The 20,615-nt window shown below is 44.2% G+C and overlaps 1 protein-coding gene across 6 annotated transcripts in view; it reads right to left on the bottom strand.

Moving 5' to 3' along the window:
* HHAT (hedgehog acyltransferase) overlaps nt 1-20,615 on the bottom strand; it is a 336,479-nt gene that overhangs the window by 310,854 nt on the left and 5,010 nt on the right. For 3 of the 6 annotated variants that reach the window (XM_054021316.1, XM_054021317.1, XM_054021315.1), the window contains exon 3: nt 5,772-5,839. In XM_054021316.1, the coding sequence (XP_053877291.1) occupies nt 5,772-5,839 (68 nt within the window). Of the gene's footprint in view, nt 1-5,771; nt 5,840-5,944; nt 6,015-9,431; nt 10,206-20,615 lie in introns of those variants that run through there. The other 3 variants (XM_054021313.1, XM_054021314.1, XM_054021318.1) reach the window with 2 other exon arrangements.

Genomic DNA, 20,615 nt, shown 5'->3' with positions numbered 1-20,615 from the left:
CAGGTATAGTACCTCAAACTACTTTTAACTCCTTTTTTCAGACTGCCTAGTTTTTAAGTTACTGGTGTCCCTTTGAGCTCTTCCTTGCCTATTAGTTGATAACTGTCCTGAATACTAAGACTGAGTACATCCTCAATGCTCCCAGTCTCTATTGATTCAACGCTGACACACCCAAATCTCTTACAGATCTCTGGTCTTGCTCCTGGCCCTGTTTCCCCATAGGAACAGAATGCAAAGCATAATCACCTTTATTTCTAGACATTAAAAAAATATTCTTGGTCTATTCTTAACCAATACTGTGATTTCACTGTGAATTATTATTCTATTTCTGCTGACCTTTGAAAAAGTAGAAATAGATTTATTTCCATGCGCTGTTAAGTTCAAATTGGGTAATCAACTGCTTTTATACTGCTTCTCTGAGAGTTAATAAGAGACTTGCATTTATATGTTCCAATTTACAATTGCAGCTTTCTGTGAAGATAAACATTTGTATTCTGCAGCTGTGGCTGCAATGGCCTCTGTTTTTTGTTATATTGGGTCAACTTCTTAACATGTCAGGTAAGAAATCTAACCAGGAGAAAGGAACAGAAACAACATTAGCAGGTAAAAACACAAGCTCTTCATGTTAATAAGAACATCTCAACTCACTTACCCCCTGAAACTTTACACTTTCTAGTCTCCGGGTCCTAATCTCAGATACTTAGAATGTATTTACTCTTAGTTCCGACATGACCGGAGGAGTCAGGATTTTGCCCTTTCAGCATCTTAAATGAACATCAGCATGAGGATGCATAGAAGGGTCTTGTTAAAGGTGTATTTTATTACAGTTCTGTATATGGGCTTGAGAGTCAACTCCACTTTACAGATAATGAGGTCTTGACCTAAATACAACTGCACAATTTAAACGAGCTCTTACTCAGCCCAGAGGACAAATAACAATGTCCTCAGTGGCTGCTATGCCAAAAATTGCAACTACCTAAAGGCTGCATTAAAAACAATAACAAGAAATACACACAAAAATTGGGGGAAACAAAACTGGGAAACTTCTTTGGAGCAGCAAGAAGAATAGGGATAAGGGCATCTCTTCTCTTTTCTGTAACCCCTACAGAAGAGATGTGTCTACAGCCAGGTCCACACTACAAAGTGTTGTCAGAATGGCTAGATCAGTCATTAGTGTGGAATAAACTACACCCAACAGCTAACATAGCTATGCTAGCAAAATCCCCAGTATAGACACAATTATGGCAGCAGAAGAATGTCACTCAGCTAATGTCATTCAGAGAGATGGCATTACTGTACAGAAAAACTTCTTCTGTCTGCATAAACTGCACCTACACTAGAGGGCTCTGCTGGTATAACTTTATCAGTATGGCTTTATCATCAAAGCCCATGTCATGTAGACAAGGCCTACATGTTTCTGTTCCTAAAAGCCAAATCCTGAACCCTCTCTCATACCCACAGCATGGAGGACTCTAAACACACCGGAATGTTAAGTAATCAGTATAATACATACATAACCTATAGATCAGGCTACAATCACATATAGCTTCTTCTGCAGGAACAACCATCTTATGCTGATGTAAACAGCATGAATCAGAGGAAGAATCCCTGCTGTGACAGAGTGTGTTGGCGGTTTCCAACGAGAGCAGAGCATGGAGAAGACAGCAAAAGCTGACAGTGCCACAAAGCACATGCCATTCTTGAAGGACTAATTCCGTAATATACAGAAACTCCTAATTCAGAAAAGAGTATTGCAATGCACTCTGCATCGGGTGACACCTTAAAACAATGCAGAAACTGAAGCTGGTGCTGAATATGGCAGCTTATTTGGTAAGCAGGGCATCTGGCTGGGAGCACATGACACCAGTGCTCTGGGATCTGCTAGCTGCCTATTGGTCTCCAGATGTAGTTCAAGGTGTTGGCCTTCACCTATAGAGCTCTAAATAGCCTGGAAACAGTCCACATGAGGGATCACCTCTCTCCCTGTGCCACAGTGGCATAGCTGTGGTTAGCAGGGACACTCAAGCTGGATCCACCTCGTTATTAAAGAGAAGAAGTTGCTGGTCAGGACTGTGGATCTTAGTCCCCATTTGGACCAAAGCAGTCTGGAGTTGAAACCTTCTGGGCACAATGCAAAAACCATTTGTTTGACAGGTTCTGAGGGAAGGTTGAGCATGTTCATGGCAGGGGAAGAGGAGGTTCAAGGGACTCTTCTGTTCCTTTAATGTATGGGCTGGCTAAGTTAATCTGATACCTATGTACAAGTATTTCATGATGCTCAGTGCTCAACACTGTGTTATTCTAAGTGTTATGACACCTGCACTTTTTGTCTGAGCATTTACTGTCATTTAAATCTGAAGAAATAATAAAGCACTCCATGCAGAAGGTGAGCATGAGGCCTATGGACCACATAAGCCCTTGGCACAGAGTGATTTCACCCAAAGGCAATATTAACTTGACTCTATCGATCTATCGATGGCAGCCGGTATCAAGCGAAGTGCCCCAAGGGTCAGTCCTGGGGCAAGTTTTGTTCAATATCTTCATTAATGATCTGGAGGATGGCGTGGATTACACCTTGAGCAAGTTTGCAGATGACACTAAACTGGAAGGAGTGGTAGATATGCTGGAGGGTAGGGATAGGATACAGAGGGACCTAGACAAATTAGAGGATTGGGCCAAAAGAAATTTGATGAGGTTCAACAACGACAAGTGCAGAGTCCCATGCACTGCTACAGACTAGGGATCGAGTGGCTAGGCAGCAGATCTGCAGAAAAGGAACTAGGGATTACAGTGGACAAGAAACTGGATATGAGTCAACAGTGTACCCTTGTTGCCAAGAAGACAGAAGGCTAACGGCATTTTGGGCTGCATAAGTAGGAGCATTACCATCAAATCGAGGGACGTGATCATTCCCCTCTATTTGGCATTGGTGAGGCCTCATCTGGAGTACTGTGTCCAATTTTGGGCCCCACACTACAAGAAGGATGTGAAAAAATTGGAAAGAGTCCAGCAGAGGGCAACAAAAATGATTAGGGGGCTGGAGCACATGACTTATGAGGAGAGGCTGAGGGAACTGGGATTGTTTAGTCTGCAGAAGAGAAGAATGAGGGGGGATTTGATAGCTGCTTTCAACTGCCTGAAAGGGGGTTCCAAAGAAGATGGAACTAGACTGTTCTCAGTGGTACCAGATGACAGAACAAGGAGTAATGGTCTCAAGTTGCAGTGGGGGAGGTTTAGGTTGGATATTAGGAAAAACTTTTTCACTAGGAGAGTGGTGAAGCACTGAAATGGGTTACCTAGGGAGGTGATGGAATCTCCTTCCTTAGAGGTTTTTAAGGTCAGGCTTGACAAAGCCCTGGCTGTGATGATTTAGTTGGTGTTGGTCCTGCTTTGAGCAGGAGCTTGGACTAGATGATCTCCTGAAGTCCTTCCCAACCCTGATATTCTATGATTCTATGATCTCTGAGAAGAGTGTCTTAAACATGAATTGGGGACAAGGACCACTGTGCAGTGAGGATGTGGCCATGGGTAGGTCAGGCCCAACCTTTCGGATCTGCATTTTTAAAGGGGGTTGAGAAGTCCTAATATTAACAGAAATGTTTTCAGATTTTTAAAATACTTTGTTCCTAGTTGGTGATTCAGACGGCCTCCTCATGCCGTGGCACAATGGCTCATTGGCTTATCATCATCCCCTGTGGCTGTCACACAGACATGAGGCAGCTATTATTTTCACATGACTTTCTTCATACTGTTAACAAGGAAAAGGCTTATTTATGTTCAGCGATATCCCTACATATATGCCAAACCATGTTACATGATTAAATGTGTTAAAAAAATAAATTAACTAGTCAATCAATCTAAAAAAAAGTTGTTACAAGTAGTTTGAATTACTACATCAGCACCTGAGTGCCCCAGTTTATTACTGTGGCTTTACATTCAAATATTCCTATTGTCAAAGATGATTCTCTCCCATTGCTGGGTAAAAGATCCACACAAACAACAGAGGAAACCAACTATGGCCCTGATTCCACAAAGATTTATGCACATGCTTAACGTTCTGCTTTTTGAGTTGCTCCCATTGGCTTCAATGGAATTGGTCAAAATAAACCAGGTGTCTACGTTTTTGCAAGATGGGGGTCTGAGGCCTCAATCTTGCAAACAGCTCTATATGTATGCATCCATGTGCCTGTACAGAGCCTTACTGAACCCAGCAAGGCTCCATGCAGGCACCGGGGTCTGCCCATGTGGAACAGACTGCAGGTTCAGGGTCCACCTGACTAAGAGAGGAAGGCTGGGCCAGTGGTTAAGGTACTAGTCAACAAGTTGAGAGACTTGGGATCAGGGCCCTGCTCCACCACAGACTTCTTGTGTGACTTTGAGCAAGTCACTTGGTCTCAGTGCTCCATCTGTAAAATGGAGAGAACAGCATTCTCTACCTCACATGGGTGTTGTGACAATAAATACATTTCAACTTCTTAGGTGCTCAGATACTACAGTTATGGAGGCCATGTAAGAGCCTAAGCTAGACAGAACAATGTAAACAAAGAGGAAAAATACACATTTTTTCTTTTCCCTGTCTCAGCTAAAATAATCTTTGGCTTTACTTGTAACAGTAGTAGAAAATTTTCAAAGAGCAATGTGATTTTTAAATGAATAGTGTTTCCTTAAAAATTTATGCTGCAAAAATTATTACCCAGCAAGCTAGACTGAAAACCAGTGTAGGGTGACCCTGATGCTCAAACATAAATGTAATAAATTCATGAACAGAATTACCCGATGGGGCTGCCTGCAATCGCAAGGGACTGGACTTGATGTTCCTTCCTTGATGTTCCTAAGCAAAGCCATTATCCAAACAATCAAATGACAAGCAAGAAGGAAAAGCGCTGCTGGGGGTGCATAGAGAAGCCAATGCTTTTTAGGAAAACATTGACACCAGAGATTAAGTGATTTTGCTACTAACATGTATGAAAAGACAGCAAACAAGAGAAAAACTATAATACAAATTTCTAGATCAGGTCACATTGCATCAGGTAAGCCATTTGTCCTCTTGAGGGATGGAAAAACTCGGGAGATAAAATTAATTTTTTTTTACACTATTGATTGAGCTTGCGATTCTAAATCAGTATCCAGAACTGGCAAATATCTCCTTTTTGTCAGTATTCCATGCCTGCCACTGCAAATGAAGTTGGAGAGGCAGGGCATGGAGAGGAAAGTGTGCTAGTAATGGACCACTTTTAATGTATTTATTTTGATTAAAAACATTGGGCCAGAATTCCTTCCCTCCCACTGCAAAACCTGTGGGAAAAGCTGAAAGGAAGGAATCCTCCCGTCACATTGAAGGATGCACTTTCCTATGTATTTTTACGTGTAGAAAAAGATGCTTTACATCATTTTTAGAATATAGCATATTTATACTTATTAGTTTCTCTCCCTCTGAGTTCTGTGTTCTTGGACTCAAAGTATTAAAGGTGCCTGGCTTTACAGAGGGAGGGAGGCAAATAATAGGATCCATAAAAATCTGAGTAACTCTTTAAAATATCTCTATAATAATACTCAACTGAAGAGAGGGAACACATTTTACAACACATAATAATTCACAGAATATAGTATTCTGTGCCAAGTGTCCCACCTAGGAGCAGAACATTGTTTAATACAGTAATCATAAAAGTTGGTTACAATCCACTTGAAGAAGACTTCAACTGAATTGCTAGGGATATGAATTTACACTAAAGTTACAAACTAAAATGATCAGTAATATTCATTGACCTTACCTTTTTAAGTCCCCAAAACAAAGTATCTTTTTCCAATTCAAATTCTCGTTCAAGTTCCTCTTCATATTCTGCCAAGAATAATACCCCCCATTAATAACAGCTCACCAAAAAAAATAAGAGTCAATGGGCCTGCAGTGTTAGTTTTTAAACAGTATGAAATTCTTTGTATCTACCTGAAAAACAAACATACAGCAAATGGAAAGAGAGGTTCTTTATGCAGGAAGAAATCAAGAAGGGTAAGGAGGGCAAAATCCACCCCCCAATCTTTAGGTCTGAACAAAATAATCACTACTGTAGTCCCTGGTCTTTGATCCTTGCACAACTCCAATTTCTGGCTGATGTATGCATACAACCATGGACCACTGATACGGTCCCTGATCCAGGCAGGGCTGGCATGCAGAGTAACCCAACTCCACCATACATTCAGCATGCTGAATCTCCGTGCACTGACTGCACAGTCACCCAATCCTCACACAGCAGAGCACACTGTTCTGCTGAGTTGGAGGCCTTCCATGGCCTTTCATCCTTAATGCATGTTTCATTCTATTTCTAAAGAAAACAAAGCATGAAAATACGTTGGCTCATGGTCTGTTTCAGTGCAGACAATCACTTCCACGACCAAAATCTAAGCACCAGTGTGATACTATGCTCACCAGTGTAGAAAAAGATGAGAGAAGGCAGGGGAAGGATTTTTTTGTCTTATATAAACAAACTAAATATCACCACAATTGATTATTTAAGATTAAATACATATACATACACACACATACACATATCCCTAAACTCTATTTAAAGTATGAACTATTCACAGTCATTGATCACAAATACCATTAGAGACCTCATTTTGTTTTGTTTTAAAGGTGGGGGGGACATATATTCTACAAAAAGCAGATATAACCCATGAAATATCTAGCAGGTTCAGCTGAACTATTCCCACAAGTGCATCCCAATCAAACTAACTCTCCTCAAGGCCCACTTCAGATTCCAGCTGGTGAGTGGCTGCCTCAGAAATTCAAGTGTTTAAATATGCTTAGTTCAGAAAATGCTTGAAGTGAAAGGCTAAATCCCTGATGAATCACACCTCAGCTTTTCTGTGAAACTTCAATATCTGTCTAAAGTTCAAGAGAACAAAGTTTCTGCCTCTGACTTTGTGACACACAAGATAAATCGGGGCGTGGGGGGAGATGTAGTCTTTTCTTATCTAGGAAAATTTCCCTCTTAACTCTAAGACCCTCCTAAACCCGTACTACCGGGTACAGAACACTTATGAAGATACTGTTACAGGTTGTACTGGAATGGGAGCAAGTTTCTGTAGAAGCAGCATTGGAAACATGCTGTTTCATAGGTATACATAAAACCTTGTCTCCCTATAACAATAATAATGCTTAGTATTTAGATAGCACTTTCTATGTTCAAAGTACTGCAGAGACATTAAGGTCTTAATTAATCAGATCTTGCAACAGCCCCATGAGGTAAACAGGTCAGTATTATCCCTTATTTACAGTTGGAAAGACAGACAGAAAGGTGAGAGAACCTCAAAGCCACAGACCAAGTAAGTGAAAGAAGCAGGATTAGAACTCTAGCCATTTCAGTGAAACACGTCAGCTTCCATTTCTTAAATCAATTTAATTAACTGACGAGACCTACGGTGTTGAGAGCATTCTCTTCAAACGGTTTCCCTACGATCTTCAGTGGTTTCTATTTCACCTTTTAATTACATCATATTCAGACTCCTAGAGAAACCATGACAAAATCGATTCTCTTCTTCCAAAACTGCAATTATGGTCAAAAGTTACATTGCCCACTACTTGGCGATTAACTGTGCACACAGCTGGCCTGTGTAACTGTGTGATCTTCTCATTGTTGTTCTTCTTCTTCCCCCTACTGTTTGTTGCATCTACTTGTTGCATCTTGTCTTAATTTATATCCTGAGCCTGCAAACTGCTCCAAGCGGGTGAACTCTTGTGCCTTTCATAGCCTCTAGCCAATAAAGCTTTGTGTGCAGGCAAGGGTCCTCTCACACAGAACAGCTGCAGGGCAAGGGCATTAGACTGCGAGCTGTTTAGAGCAGAGATCTCATCTTCCTGTGTGTTTCACCATTGGGTGCTGATGCTGATTGGGGCTCTGGGTGCTACCATCATACAAATAATAAATTAGAATAATAATTAAACAGAAAGTAAAGATTAATTGGTACTGTAGCAATTCACAAAGCAAGTCCTGGTCTACCAGAAGTTAATAAAGAGGCAACAAAAACACTCAACATAATATTAGCAAACTGTTGAGAAAACAGCATGGTTTTATTTTAACCTCCAAGACCGGAAAAGCCATCCATGGGGCACATTCTGAACGCAACAGCAAAGGATTTAATTAAGTCTTAGCTAGTTTTCTCTATCTTTCCATTCAAAAGATTTTGGTGCTAGGAATTATAATCTAAAATGAAATTCAAATGTTATGATATAGGTTGGGTTTATTTTACTAATTATAAAATGTAAAGTATATACTGGTCTTCATTTCCAATGTTTTTAAGCCTGTTTGATATCTCCCTCTAGTGGGAAAAATAAGACACAAGACTTTTATATGACAGTGCAATAAAATAATGATGATCTTGTAAACCTTTACAGGGAACATATCATGAAGAATCAGTTTTTTAAAGTGCTTCAGTTTACCATCTTGATAATCAACTAGATGCTGCACTCTCTTACACACAAGCTTCACTTTACTCATGTGAGTAGTCCCATTGATATCAATGGAACTACTCATGAACAACATTAAGCACAGGAGTAAGATTGCAAGATGGGGGCCTTACTGAGCATAACATGCGTGACTAATTAAAATGCAGTATCATTCAAGATTTATTTCTCTATTGGTATTTCCTCTAATCAGGAGTTCCTTTTTAACCATTAAACTGTAAATTTATTTACATTAAAATACCCAAAATATAAGAGCCAAATCATATTTATTATTTCTAAATGTTAAAACTGTACCCATCACTTCTCTCTGAGTACACATACAACTCTAGATAATAGAAAAGCAACATAAAGATAGCTAAAAAGTAAATTTCCCTCATAAAATATCAGAGTATAAATACGCCTTTCTCAAGTGCTCATGTAAAAGCTTTCATGGGGACACATATTAATTACAGGGTTTACTGTCCTCTGGTGGGGGGAAAAAACTCCCCTTCCCAAGATATTTAAACCTTAAGGATTCTTTCATTTCACTAACATAAAGAAGCAGGAATAAGGAAATTGACCATCCACTCTCCTATTTACCATGGAGGTTGGGGCTCCAGGAGTTTTTATATTAAAATCCCTCTTGTTCTAGTTTCATGAAGTGGTTTTCAAAACTGATCAGAGAAGAAAAATGACTAAAAATGAGACCACTGCTCATTACCGTCCGTTGGTGATTTCCCCTGCACACAACGGAATTTAAAGCATTATTCTGCTCTCACGTAAAATGGTTTGAATTTTAAATTGGAAAAAACAAGCACACCAACAAACAAAAAGAAATCACACACTTCATGCATCAAGGTTTGATGAAGCAAATGGATAATGGGGTTTCCTAAATACATAAATCTCTGTGAAAATTAGTAATAGCAGCAATATTGCAATCTGTCAAATCTATTTAGTAGTTCCAGCAATTCATAAAGAAACATCAACGTACTCTTCATGCAACTGGATACATTGTGGAAGACTTGAAAAATGTTTCCTTGTTCAGAAACAAGCTGGTGAGTATGGTTGTAAATGAGTATTATTCCAAGGCTAGAGCTTGTCAGATGACACATTCCTGTGTAGCGTTTAATTCGATTTTCATGGATCAACTGCGAGGTAGTGCAGACACAGCGTTGTGTAATTTGACTTAGTTGGCCTCCAGGTGGTGTCCCACAATGCTCATCTGTGACCACTCTGGAGATCATTCTCAACTCTACTGCACTGCAGCCAGGTACACAGGAAACAGCCCCTCCCCTGCTAAAGCCCCAGGAATTTTTGATTTCCCATTTCCTGTTTGATCAGCAGTGGGAGCCTGCCAGCGTGAGCACAGCTGATCATGGAGACTACACGCCCCAAACACGCGCCAGCCTGGTCTGCACAGGAGGTGGTGGATCTCATCGCTGTGTGGGGAGAAGAGTCTGTGCAGGCAGAGCTCCTATCCAGCAGAAGAAATGCTGACATCTATGCAAAGATCGCTCGTGGAATGGGGGAAAAGGGCTACACGAGGGACACTCAGCACTCCTGTGTGAAAATAAAAGAACTTTGCCAAGCGTACCAGAAGGCAAAGGAGGCAAACAGTTGTTCTGGTGCTGAACCTCACACATGCCAGTTCTACAACGAGCTGCATGCGATTCTCGGGGTGACCCTACCAGCACCCCCACAAGCAACGTGGACACCTCACAGGTGGGTGAGTCTAGGCACAACAAGGAGGACGATATTGTGGATGAGGAAGAGGAGGAGGAGAATGGGAGATAGGCAAGCGGTGGATCCATTCTCCCCAAGAGCCAGGAAATATTTTTAACCCTGGAGCCCTCTGGGTCACAGGACATTACAGTGGCCAACTGTGATGCCGGGGAAGGCACCTCTGGTGAGTGTACAGTTACAATCGAAGTCCAGTTCAACTTTAGAGGGCACACACATTCAGTGGTACTGAATGTTTACTGTGAAGAAAAAGCGAGATGCTGTGGTTCTCTGCTTACAAGAGGCTGCTCCAGCTATGCAGCAGGTGGCCCCTGGAAAAAACTGTTTATGTGGACTGGGATAGGCCAGGAATCCTCCATGGATATCTCTAGGAAACTTTCATGGAGGTACTCTGCAATCCTTTGCAGAAGGTTTCTGGGCAGGGCAGCCTTATTTCTTCCACCATGGTAGGACACTTTCCCACGCAACTCCTGAATTAATTCTGCTGGCATCATTGCAGTACACAGCATAGCAGCATAAGGACCAGGTCTATACCCAGACGCTTGCCACATCTCCTTCCTTTCCACCTCTGTTACCCTCAGGAGACTGATATCACATCGGGTCACCTAGGGGAAACAGGGAAAGTTCTCATTAAAAGTGCTCTGACAAGAAAAAAAAGGGCATGTAGACCCACCCACCCCCACATTCCAGATCGCCAAACCACGCGGCCACTAATGTGCCTTTACTGTGCTTGGCATGGGTGGGCAAGTAGTTTAAAGTGGCTGATAGGGGACTGGGGCCCCACATGAGAGATTCCGCAACTTGGGAGTGAAAACATTCCCCCCCCCGCAAGCCCCGTTCATAAACAGCTTCCCGTGGTACTATGGGGAAGGGCCATTGTTCGACTAACTACCTCTGCTCCCAACATGCGCCTGCCATAGACTTCATCAAAAGTGCAGTCACCCATGACCTGGGGGGCCCTACTCACCATGGCTGGAGCAGCAAAACGGCACAGCAAATGGTTACGGATTCTGATTATGTTATGGCTTGCACCTAGAGTAATAAGGGATTTTTTTTGTTTATGAAAACGGCCTTGCTATGGAAACATTTTATTCATGTACAATGGCTCCTTTATTTTTTCCCCATAACTGCCAGCTTCGGCGTGTCATCAACACCTGAAAGCAGACTTTCATTGATTAGAAGGAGGAGAAAGAGAATGCAGGAGGACATGTTCACTGAGATAATGAACGCCTCCGGGACAGCTGACACAGAGCTGAGAGCGTGGAGGATTTCAGTGTCCGAGAAGTTAGACATGGACATGAAGAGCAGAAAAGCTGCCAATGAGCAAGGACGTGCGGCACAGGATGAGATGCTTCAGATTATAAGGAACCAAGAAGACATGTTGAGGCATCTGGTTGAACTGCAGGAACAGAAGCAGGAGGGTAGAGTCCCTCTGCAGACCCTGGTGGACAGCCAGCCAGCATCGCCTGGCGCAGAATCACCCTCCCCCAAGTGTTCCATGAGGTGTGGGTGAAAAGTCCATTATCCCTTTCACTTAACTCAGGGGGAGGGTACAAGGAAGAGAAGGCTCCCCTTCACAGACCTTTGATGGTCTGGGATGCAGTGTTATGTTTCTCCTGTTCCAACTTTACAATCCCTTTCCCCCAAGGTTACCTTTTTTTTTCCTGTTCTTCCTCTTTACTTATGTTTGTTAAATGAAGTAAATGGATTCAAGAAATAAATGTTCTTTATTGAGTAGAAGCAGTGGGCTTGGGTGGAGGGTTGACTTTACAGGGACAGTGATACAAGGCAGGTGAAGGTATGGGAAAACATAATGCAGACGAACAGCTCACATTACTGTGACTCATTATTGAAATGGCTTTTCAAAGCCTTGTGGATACGCAGCGCACCTTGCTGTGCTCTTCTTATTGCCCTGGTGTCTGGCTGCTCAAAAATGGCTGTCATGCAATTTGTCTCAACTGCTCACCCCTGCGGAAAATTTTCCCGCCCCCTTTTTCACAGATATTATGGAGCACACAGCAGGCAGCTAACACCGTGGGGATGTTCTCTTCACTAAGGTCCAACCTTGTTAGTAAACTTCTCCAACGCCCTTTCAAACGACCAAGGGCACATTCAACCACCATTCTGCACTTGCTGAGCCTATAGTTGAACTGTTCCTTACTGCTGTCCAGACAGCTGGTGTATGGCTTCAGGAGCCATGGGAGCACGGGGTAGGCTTGGTCCCCCAAGAATAACTATAGGCGTCTCAATATCGTCAATGTTCATTTTGTGGTCTGGAAAGAAAGTCTCGGATTGCAGCTTTTTGAACAGACCCAAGCTCCTAAAGATGCGTGCGTCATGAACCTTTCCCGACCATCCTACGTTGATGTTGGTGAAACGCTCCGTGATCCACCAGTGCTTGCAATACCACTGAAAAGTATCCCTTTTGGTTTATGTACTCTCTGGCAAGGTGGTCTGGTGCCAAGATTGGGATGTGTGTGCCATCTATCGCCCCACTGCAATTAGGAAATCCCATTGCAAGCAAAACCATCCACTATGTCCTGCACATTTCCCAGACTCACTACTCTTCGTGACAGAAGTCAATTAATGGCCCTGCACATTTGGAGCACAGCAGCTCCCAGAGTTGATTTATCTACTCCAAATTGATTCTCTACTGACTGGTAACTGTCCGGCTCTGCAAGCTTCCAAATAGTGATCACCACTCACTTCTCCACTGTCAGAGTAGCTCTCATTTTTGTGTTGCTGAACTGCAGGGCAGGAGAAAGCTCTGCACAAAGTTCCTGGAAGGTGGCCTTCTGCATTCGAAAGTTCTGCAGCCACTGCTCGTCATCCCATACCTGCTAAATGATGCGGTCCCACCAGTCAGTGCTTGTTTCACAGGACCAGAAATGGTGCTCAACAGAGTGCAGCTGCTCTGTGACTGCCAGCAGCAACTGTGAATTGTTTTTTTCAATGGCTTGCAACAGGACTGCTTGCAGGACATCACTATGTCCCTACTTCGGCTCTGGAAATACTGCAGGAGAAGGCGCGAGGTGTTTGAGATGCTCACAGCAAGAGTGCACAACTGAGCAGGCTCCATGCTTCTGGGGTTATGATGTATGCGCCACAATTTTAAGGTGTGAAAACCACTAGGTTGTTTGCTATTGAGCACAGTGCATCATGGGATGCTGATGTTCCCATTCTCCCCTGCGACAATGTTTTGGTCCCATGAGGCATTGCACAAACTTCCCAAAACACACTGCAGCAAGTTGCACTTTGGGATAGCTACCCACGATGCACTGCTTTGTGCATCGACGCAGGCACTGCTAGTGAGGATGCACTCCATCGAGACAATGAGCATGGTGTGGCCATGCACAATCGACTTAATTAATTCAGAGGCTCAAGGTCTAATTAGATAAAGTTGACTTAATTTTGTAGTGTAGACAAGCCCTTAGAGCAACCATCACAGCAAGAAAAGAACTAATGTGCAGCAAAACACTCTACAGTGAGACAATATCAGAGGAAACATAATTAACAAGATAGCTTTGAGTAAATAGATGGAAACATGCATACAGCTGTATTGTATCACACTATATAATTCTATTGCTTAATGATTTGCAGAGGAAACACATTATAATATATAATACCCATTTAATCTTCTAATAATTCTTCTGTTTTTGTAATTAAAAAGTGGCCATAATCTCTTTTTTCATCTTCTTGTTATACATCATTTATTAGGAGTACCATATATATTATTTGCAGCAAAGTCTCTTATAGAACAGTCATCAGATAGAGAGGACTCATTTCTTCCTAAATGCCCACTTCTGAAATGCTCAAAGACATAGATTTCTAAAACTAGCAAAGGTAGTGTTGAATGAAGAGTGAACTTGGTGCACTTTCAATGTTATTAGGTAAATAAACAGCTGCATAAGATGGGTGTCACCATGGTCCTTTCTCATGGCATTCCCTGGGACTCAGTCCGGTCCTTTGCACTCACCTGGCCTCTAGTCTGTGGCATCTCGGTGTTCTGCCACCATAGTCCAGTCACAAGAAGCTCAGCCCTGTGGCTGAGAGACGCACATTCTGCCCCTTCTGGAGCTGTCAATAACCACAAAAAGTGAACACAAGTGAACTGTCCTATGGGTGTGGTAAGGCTCTCTTCCTTCAGGGGGCTTCCGAGAAACTGTGGCCCCTATTGGGCTCACAGGCGAATATAGAAGAATAGTCCCATCAAAAGTGGATAAGCATCGGGCCCTCCCTAACTTCAGGGAGGAGCCATTGCTTGTCCAAGGAGCTCTTGCTTTCAGCCAGCTCTGATCCAGGAGTTGAAGACTGTACGTCCACTCTCCTCTCTAGTCTGCCACCAAATGATGCTGTGCTCTCCCCTTTTAAGCTACTCCCTCCAACTCTGGCATCTCTCAGAGGTGTGGAGGGGTGGAACTGACTTGGCCCATACTAGCTCATTTACCCCATGTTGCCCAATGTGTACACATTCTCCCACTCGAGATGGCATTTGGGGAACCAGGGCTAGCTTCCCCCAATTCCCTGGGGGGTGAGGGGTGGAATCAGCATTCTGGTCAGCCTTTCCAGCCTGTGTTACAAGAGGAAGGTGTACGACTGGAGAGAGAAGTACCAATGCATAAGCCAAGGGTTCATGTGTTTCACAATGTTCAACTACCTCAGAAAAGCATTACTCTTGGGGGAATTCTATACCACTGTGCAATGCAGAATTTTGCAGAATGCCATTTCCTCCGCAGAATTTCTGGCTCCCACTAGGGGCTGCTGGACTCTGCAGAGCCCAACTCACAATAAGCTGAGCACCCAGCCTGGTGGGGCTGGAGGCTGCACACTCTTTGATCCAGCCTGCAGCTGGGCTCTGGGGGGAGAGGTATGTGGGTGTCTGGGCTGGGGGCTGCCCTGTTGCTGGGCTCTGTTGGGAGTGGGGTGTGTCCTGCAGCTGGGCTCTACGGGGAGGGGTGTGTGGGTGTCTGTGCTGGGGGGTCCCCTGCAGCTGGGATCTGGAGGAATGGGAGTGCAGATGCCTGGGCTCTGGGAGCCCCACCCAGCCCTCTCCAGCACCCCCCAACTGGAACTGGGTTGTTGTAGGGGTTTCTTTAACGCTCTACTGCGGGACAGAATTTTTGTTGTTGTCTGTATTTTTGATATACTTGTCAACAGGTATTCTGAAATAAATTACCAAAATAATTGAAACTGGAGTGATTATATTGTGTTATTTTGACAAATAAAATATGCAGAATTTTGCAGAATTTTTAATTTTTTAGTGCAGAATTCCCTCAGGAGTAAAGCATGAATGGATTTCCAAGCAGGTAATATCAGAGAGAAACCACAGTCCATTTCACCACCAGTCCTTTGTTTTCTATCTCTGGGTATGCCGGCTTCAGAGAAACAGCTTGAGGCTTAATATATAGCTCAGGGTCTTTTCCCAGTCTACCTCCTCTGATTTTACTGCCCCCAGGGCCACCTCCAAAGTCTCCATCTACCAAAAAATCTGGCCTATACAGAACAGGCTCTTTACACAGATGGTCTTTCAATGTCTGGAAAGCCTTTTCGCTGGCTTCTGCCCCATATGTCCTTAATCAAGTCTCTGACAGGGGCCGCTATCATAGAGATCCCTGGCAGAAGCCTGGCAGTAGTAACCCATGAGCTCCCAAAACTTCCAAACCTGTTTTTTGGTTGTTGGGAATTAGTAGACATTTAAGGCCTGGATCTTGTCTACTAAGAGCCAGACCAGGCCCTTCTCCAAAGTATATCCCAGGTTGGTGGTCTCCTGCTCCTTTCCAATGCTACATTTCACCAGGTTCCTGGTCAGCCCAGCTTCCTGCAGGGAACAGAGAACAGCAGTGATCTGTTCTAGATGGGCCTCCCAGCCCCAGTTATAGATGACATCATCTAGATAGGCTGCCCCATATGAGCCATGTGGTGTGCAAACTTGGTCCATGAGTCATTGGAACAATGCTGTTGCTCCACGGAGGCTAAAATGAAATTGATATAAGCCAAATAAGGTGGTGAAAGCAGTTTTCTCACATGACTCTGATGTGACCAGCATCCTTTTGTCAGGTCTAACGTTGTGATATATTAGGCCTCTCCCAACCAGTCCAGTAGTTCAGCCACCCAGGGCATGGGGCTTGCGTCAAATTTAGAGACGGCATTAACCTTTCTAACATCTATGTGGAACCGGACAGCACCATCCAGCTTAGGGACCATTCCAATGGGACTTTGTAAGTCGCTATGAGACTCTTCAATGACTCCTAACTCCAGCATGTCACAGAGTTCTAGCTTCACTGTGTCACCCATTTTTCAAGGAAGCAACTGAGGGTTCTCCCAGATGTCCTGGCTCCATTTGGACATGATGGTGAAGTAGATGGGTTCATCCCAGCCGGGACGAAAATATCGCCGAGAAGGTGTTCACCAATTGTTATACTTGGACCCTCTGCTTCAAGAGGAGGGTCTCTCGTATTTGCACAGGGTCAGGATCCTGAGAGGCAAATGCTTGGAGTCCTAATTCTGGTTCCAGTGGCAAGGAACTATGAACAAGCCTTCACAAGCCTCCCAAGGTTTCAGGAGGTTAACATGCTAGACCTGCCTTGTCCTTCTTTTCTCTGATTTCATGATTAACTGGCCCCACCTGACTTACTTTGGATGTCCTTGACACTTGGCCAGTAACTTGGAGAGGAGTACCAGTCCCCAGGTTAAATTCATGCATATATGTTCCTTTGTTATAGGCTCGCTCCTGGGCCTGTTGAGCATGAAGGAGATTTTCTTTGGCTAAGGACCTCAGGATTTTGTGCCTCTCCTGGAGCTTTGCGATATAGTGTACAACATTCTCTGTTTTTGCAGTCTGTTCCTCCCACATCTCTTGTACAAGATCCAGGATAGCCCCTGGTTGTCTTCTGTGCAAAAGTACAAACAGGGAAAATCCAGTAGATGACTGGGTACCTCCTGAATGGCAATTAAAAGGGGGTGCAACTACCAGGGTTTTGGCCCCCCTTGTAGGGCCAACACCCTGGCACTCAGGACAGAAACTGCAGAAATCTGTGCCCTCTTGGTGAACCCTGGGCCAGTAGAAGCAGAATCCCAGCCAGGGTCTTCACGCATGACCTCATGCCAATGAGATCAGGGAACAAAGAGTTGTGATTGAATATCACTGGTCTGTCAGTCTCTCTCCTGATGGTACAATCGCTCAGCCCAGAACTCACATCAGGAGTACTGCCCTGCTCAATGCGGGTCTATCATCTCCCCATTGACTACCAACAGCTGGTCACAGCCCTAGCTCAGGGTTTCATCTTCCATCTGATCTCTGACAAAGTCGGACCCTCTAGATAAGATGTCCTCCTCCAGTAGGGGCTCCAGCATCATTTTGTTATTAGGTGGAATTTACGGGGAGCTTCCCATTGGCCAGACCCACCCTCCAAGGTCCAACTCCTCCCTTAAACCTGCCAGGGGTCTGAGTCCACTATCTCTCAGGGTCTCCTAAATTAGCATCTCCAGGGACTCTGGGGCTGTCCTAAATCCATCCGGCATCTCTGAAAAATATTCCCAATCCCATCCCAAGATAATGGGGTATGTCAGCATCAAGGCCAGCCCCCCTCTACAAGTCAATTGCACACACATCTAGGAGCGGATTTGACACCCTATGAATACACTAAGAAAAGGCCACTCACTGGGTTTGGAACCAGGTGGTTCTGAACCAGGGTCAACTACACCTGGAATCTACCAGGCTCATATCCCAGGGCTCTCTCCCATTTATCTAGACATGGACAGTCAGTTTAGCTAGAGTTAATTTACAGGCTCAGCTTTCTGCCAAACACACAAATCCATAACTATAGTCCATATGAGGCATTTGTGATACAGGTGTCCTGGGCACCCATGTGAAAATCAATGCCCAATGCTTGCCAGGTGGGCTCCAGCCTTAGGCCTTATGCAAGAGGGAGTCCCTCCCTATACAGCTCCCCTCCTCTTGCCTCCCGGTTTTCCTGGTGAGGAGATGGCTGGGGCCCCAGGGTTCCTCGTCCAGGTTTGGGCCTAGGGCAACTGAGTTTCCTAATGGAGATGAGCGCAGGGCCCCACAGATTGCTATGGCCCTTAGCGACTGGTGCCTCCATGCCCAGAACTGAGACCTCCATCCATCAATCCTCGCAGCTGGGTTCTTTTTCAACTCTAAGGACATCTTTTGCCTCTGGCAGTTTCTTAAGCGACGTCCCGAAGCCACTGCAAAGACCAGATAGCTCTCCATAAGTAGGATGACCAGATGTCCCATTTTAAAAGGGACAGTCCCATTTTGGGGGACTTTTTCTTATATACGTGTCTATTACTCCGACCCCCTGCCTGTTTTTTCACAGTTGCTATCTGGTAATCCTGTCCATAAACTGGACTGCATCAGCTAGCGTTTCAGACCAGAGTTTGAACACACAGTCCCTACCCCAGCCAGCAGTATGTGGGAGAACTGCTCTACAAACACAAGCTCAGCAACCTGGACTCCAGTCCGAGTTTTCAGCTTCAACCATCACCAACACAGGTCCTGCAACTTCTGTGTCACTACATAGGACCAGGCTCCATGGAGGTATTTCTATTCATGGTACAGCATTAGAAGGTCTCCTCTGTGATGTCAAGGTAGTTCAGTGCAGTCACTTTCACCTAGCCATATTCTTGCATTGCTGCTGCATCCAACCCTCAGCAGGCAGCCTGTGCAGGCCTGGATCAAGTGAGGCATTAACACGATGGCCCACTGCTGAGGTGGCCACTGGAAAAGCCTCCAAGTCACACGGAAAGTCTCCAAGTCATCCCAGGGGCCTATTTTTGTGACCTTCACTGGCATGGCCACAGCCAGCAGGGCTGGGCATATGGCTCCTAGAGGTGAAACCTCAGGGGGCCCCTGAAGCCCGTTTAAGGCCACCACCTGTTGGACCAGCCTTTGCTGCTGCCAGAGCTGCAGCTGCTGGGCTGCCTTTTCCTGCTGCTAGTTCCAGTCATCCAGTGTAGGAAATGTTCCACCACGAGAAATGAACACAAGTAAACTGTCCTATGGGTGTGGTAAGGTTCTGTTCCGTCAGAGGGCTTATGATAAACTGTGGCCCCAGCTGTGCACTCAGACTAATATAAGAGAATAGTCCCACTAAAAGTGTATCAACATCAGGCCCTCCCTTCTTCAGGGAGGGGATATAGGTCAGAGGTCATCTGAGGAGCTTTTGCCTTCCACCAGTCTTTCCTGGAGCTGAGGACTGGAGGTCTCTCTCTCCTCGCTGGTTTGCCGCCAACTGTACTGTGCTCTCGCCTTTTAAGCACCTCTCTAATCTCTCAGCATTATGGCAAGGTGGAGCTGACTGAGCCCCCACTAGCTCGTTAGCCTTGAGTTGCTCAGAATGTGATTTGTATATCCCAATCACAATGGGAAACATGGATAGTTGAGTTGGCAGGAACAAGAGTGAATGAAGAATTAATTATAGACAAAAGGCCTCCATCTGCAAAGACCACGATCATGCAAAGACTTAAGTACGTGGTCAATTTTACACACTGTGAGTAGTCCCACTGACTTCAGTTTCATAGATTCATAGACTCTAGGACTGGAAGGGACCTTGAGAGGTCATCGAGTCCAGTCCTCTGCCTACATGGCAGGTCCAAATACTGTCTAGACCATCCCTGATAAACATTTATCTAACCTACTCTTAAATATCTCCAGAGATGGAGATTCCACAACCTCCCTAGGCAATTTATTCCAGTGTTTAACCACCCTGACAGTTAGGAACTTTTTCCTAATGTCCAACCTAAACCTCCCTTGCTGCAGTTTAAGCCCATTACTTCTTGTCCTATCCTTAGAGGCTAGAACTATTCCAATGGAACGACTCACAATGTGCAAAGTTAAGCACATTCTTAAATGTTTTCCTGGACTGGGGTCCAGACAGGCATGTGTGAAAGACATTGGCATTGATTTTACAATACACTGTGCAGTATTTCAGGCTAATGGTTAGTAAAGCTATAAGGAGGGAGATGACAATGAAGCTGCAGGAGAAATAGAAGCATTCCTGAAATATTCTATTCTGTCATTTTGAGAGGGAGAAAGTTCTGCAGCTGCAGTATCTATTGTATTGTAGGGAAAAAAGGATCATTAAAAAGTCCTACACAAAAGTTGTTTCAGACTATTATATACAACAATGTTTGTGGCATATGTCTAGTGTTAAATGATTGATGCCTCTCAACTCCAGCACAAAAGCTGTTATAGCAATTCCTTTTGGTATGCATAACTCACAGATCCATATGGGTTAGCTGTCAGTTATGTACTCCTTCCCAGGCATGGAACAGTTTGCCCCTCAGGTATGAAACACTGACAGCAGAACACTGTTAATTTGAGTGATTACTCTAAAAGCAGGACATTTTATGAGTGAAAAATATAATCCTCTTTCCTCACTAATTCTGCAACTTTTGAATTAGACTGGGCAAC

Source organism: Malaclemys terrapin, chromosome 3, assembly GCF_027887155.1.
Source record: "Malaclemys terrapin pileata isolate rMalTer1 chromosome 3, rMalTer1.hap1, whole genome shotgun sequence".
In the NCBI taxonomy this organism is placed as follows: Eukaryota; Metazoa; Chordata; order Testudines; family Emydidae; genus Malaclemys; species Malaclemys terrapin.
This window is presented reverse-complemented; position numbering and strand designations above follow the sequence as displayed.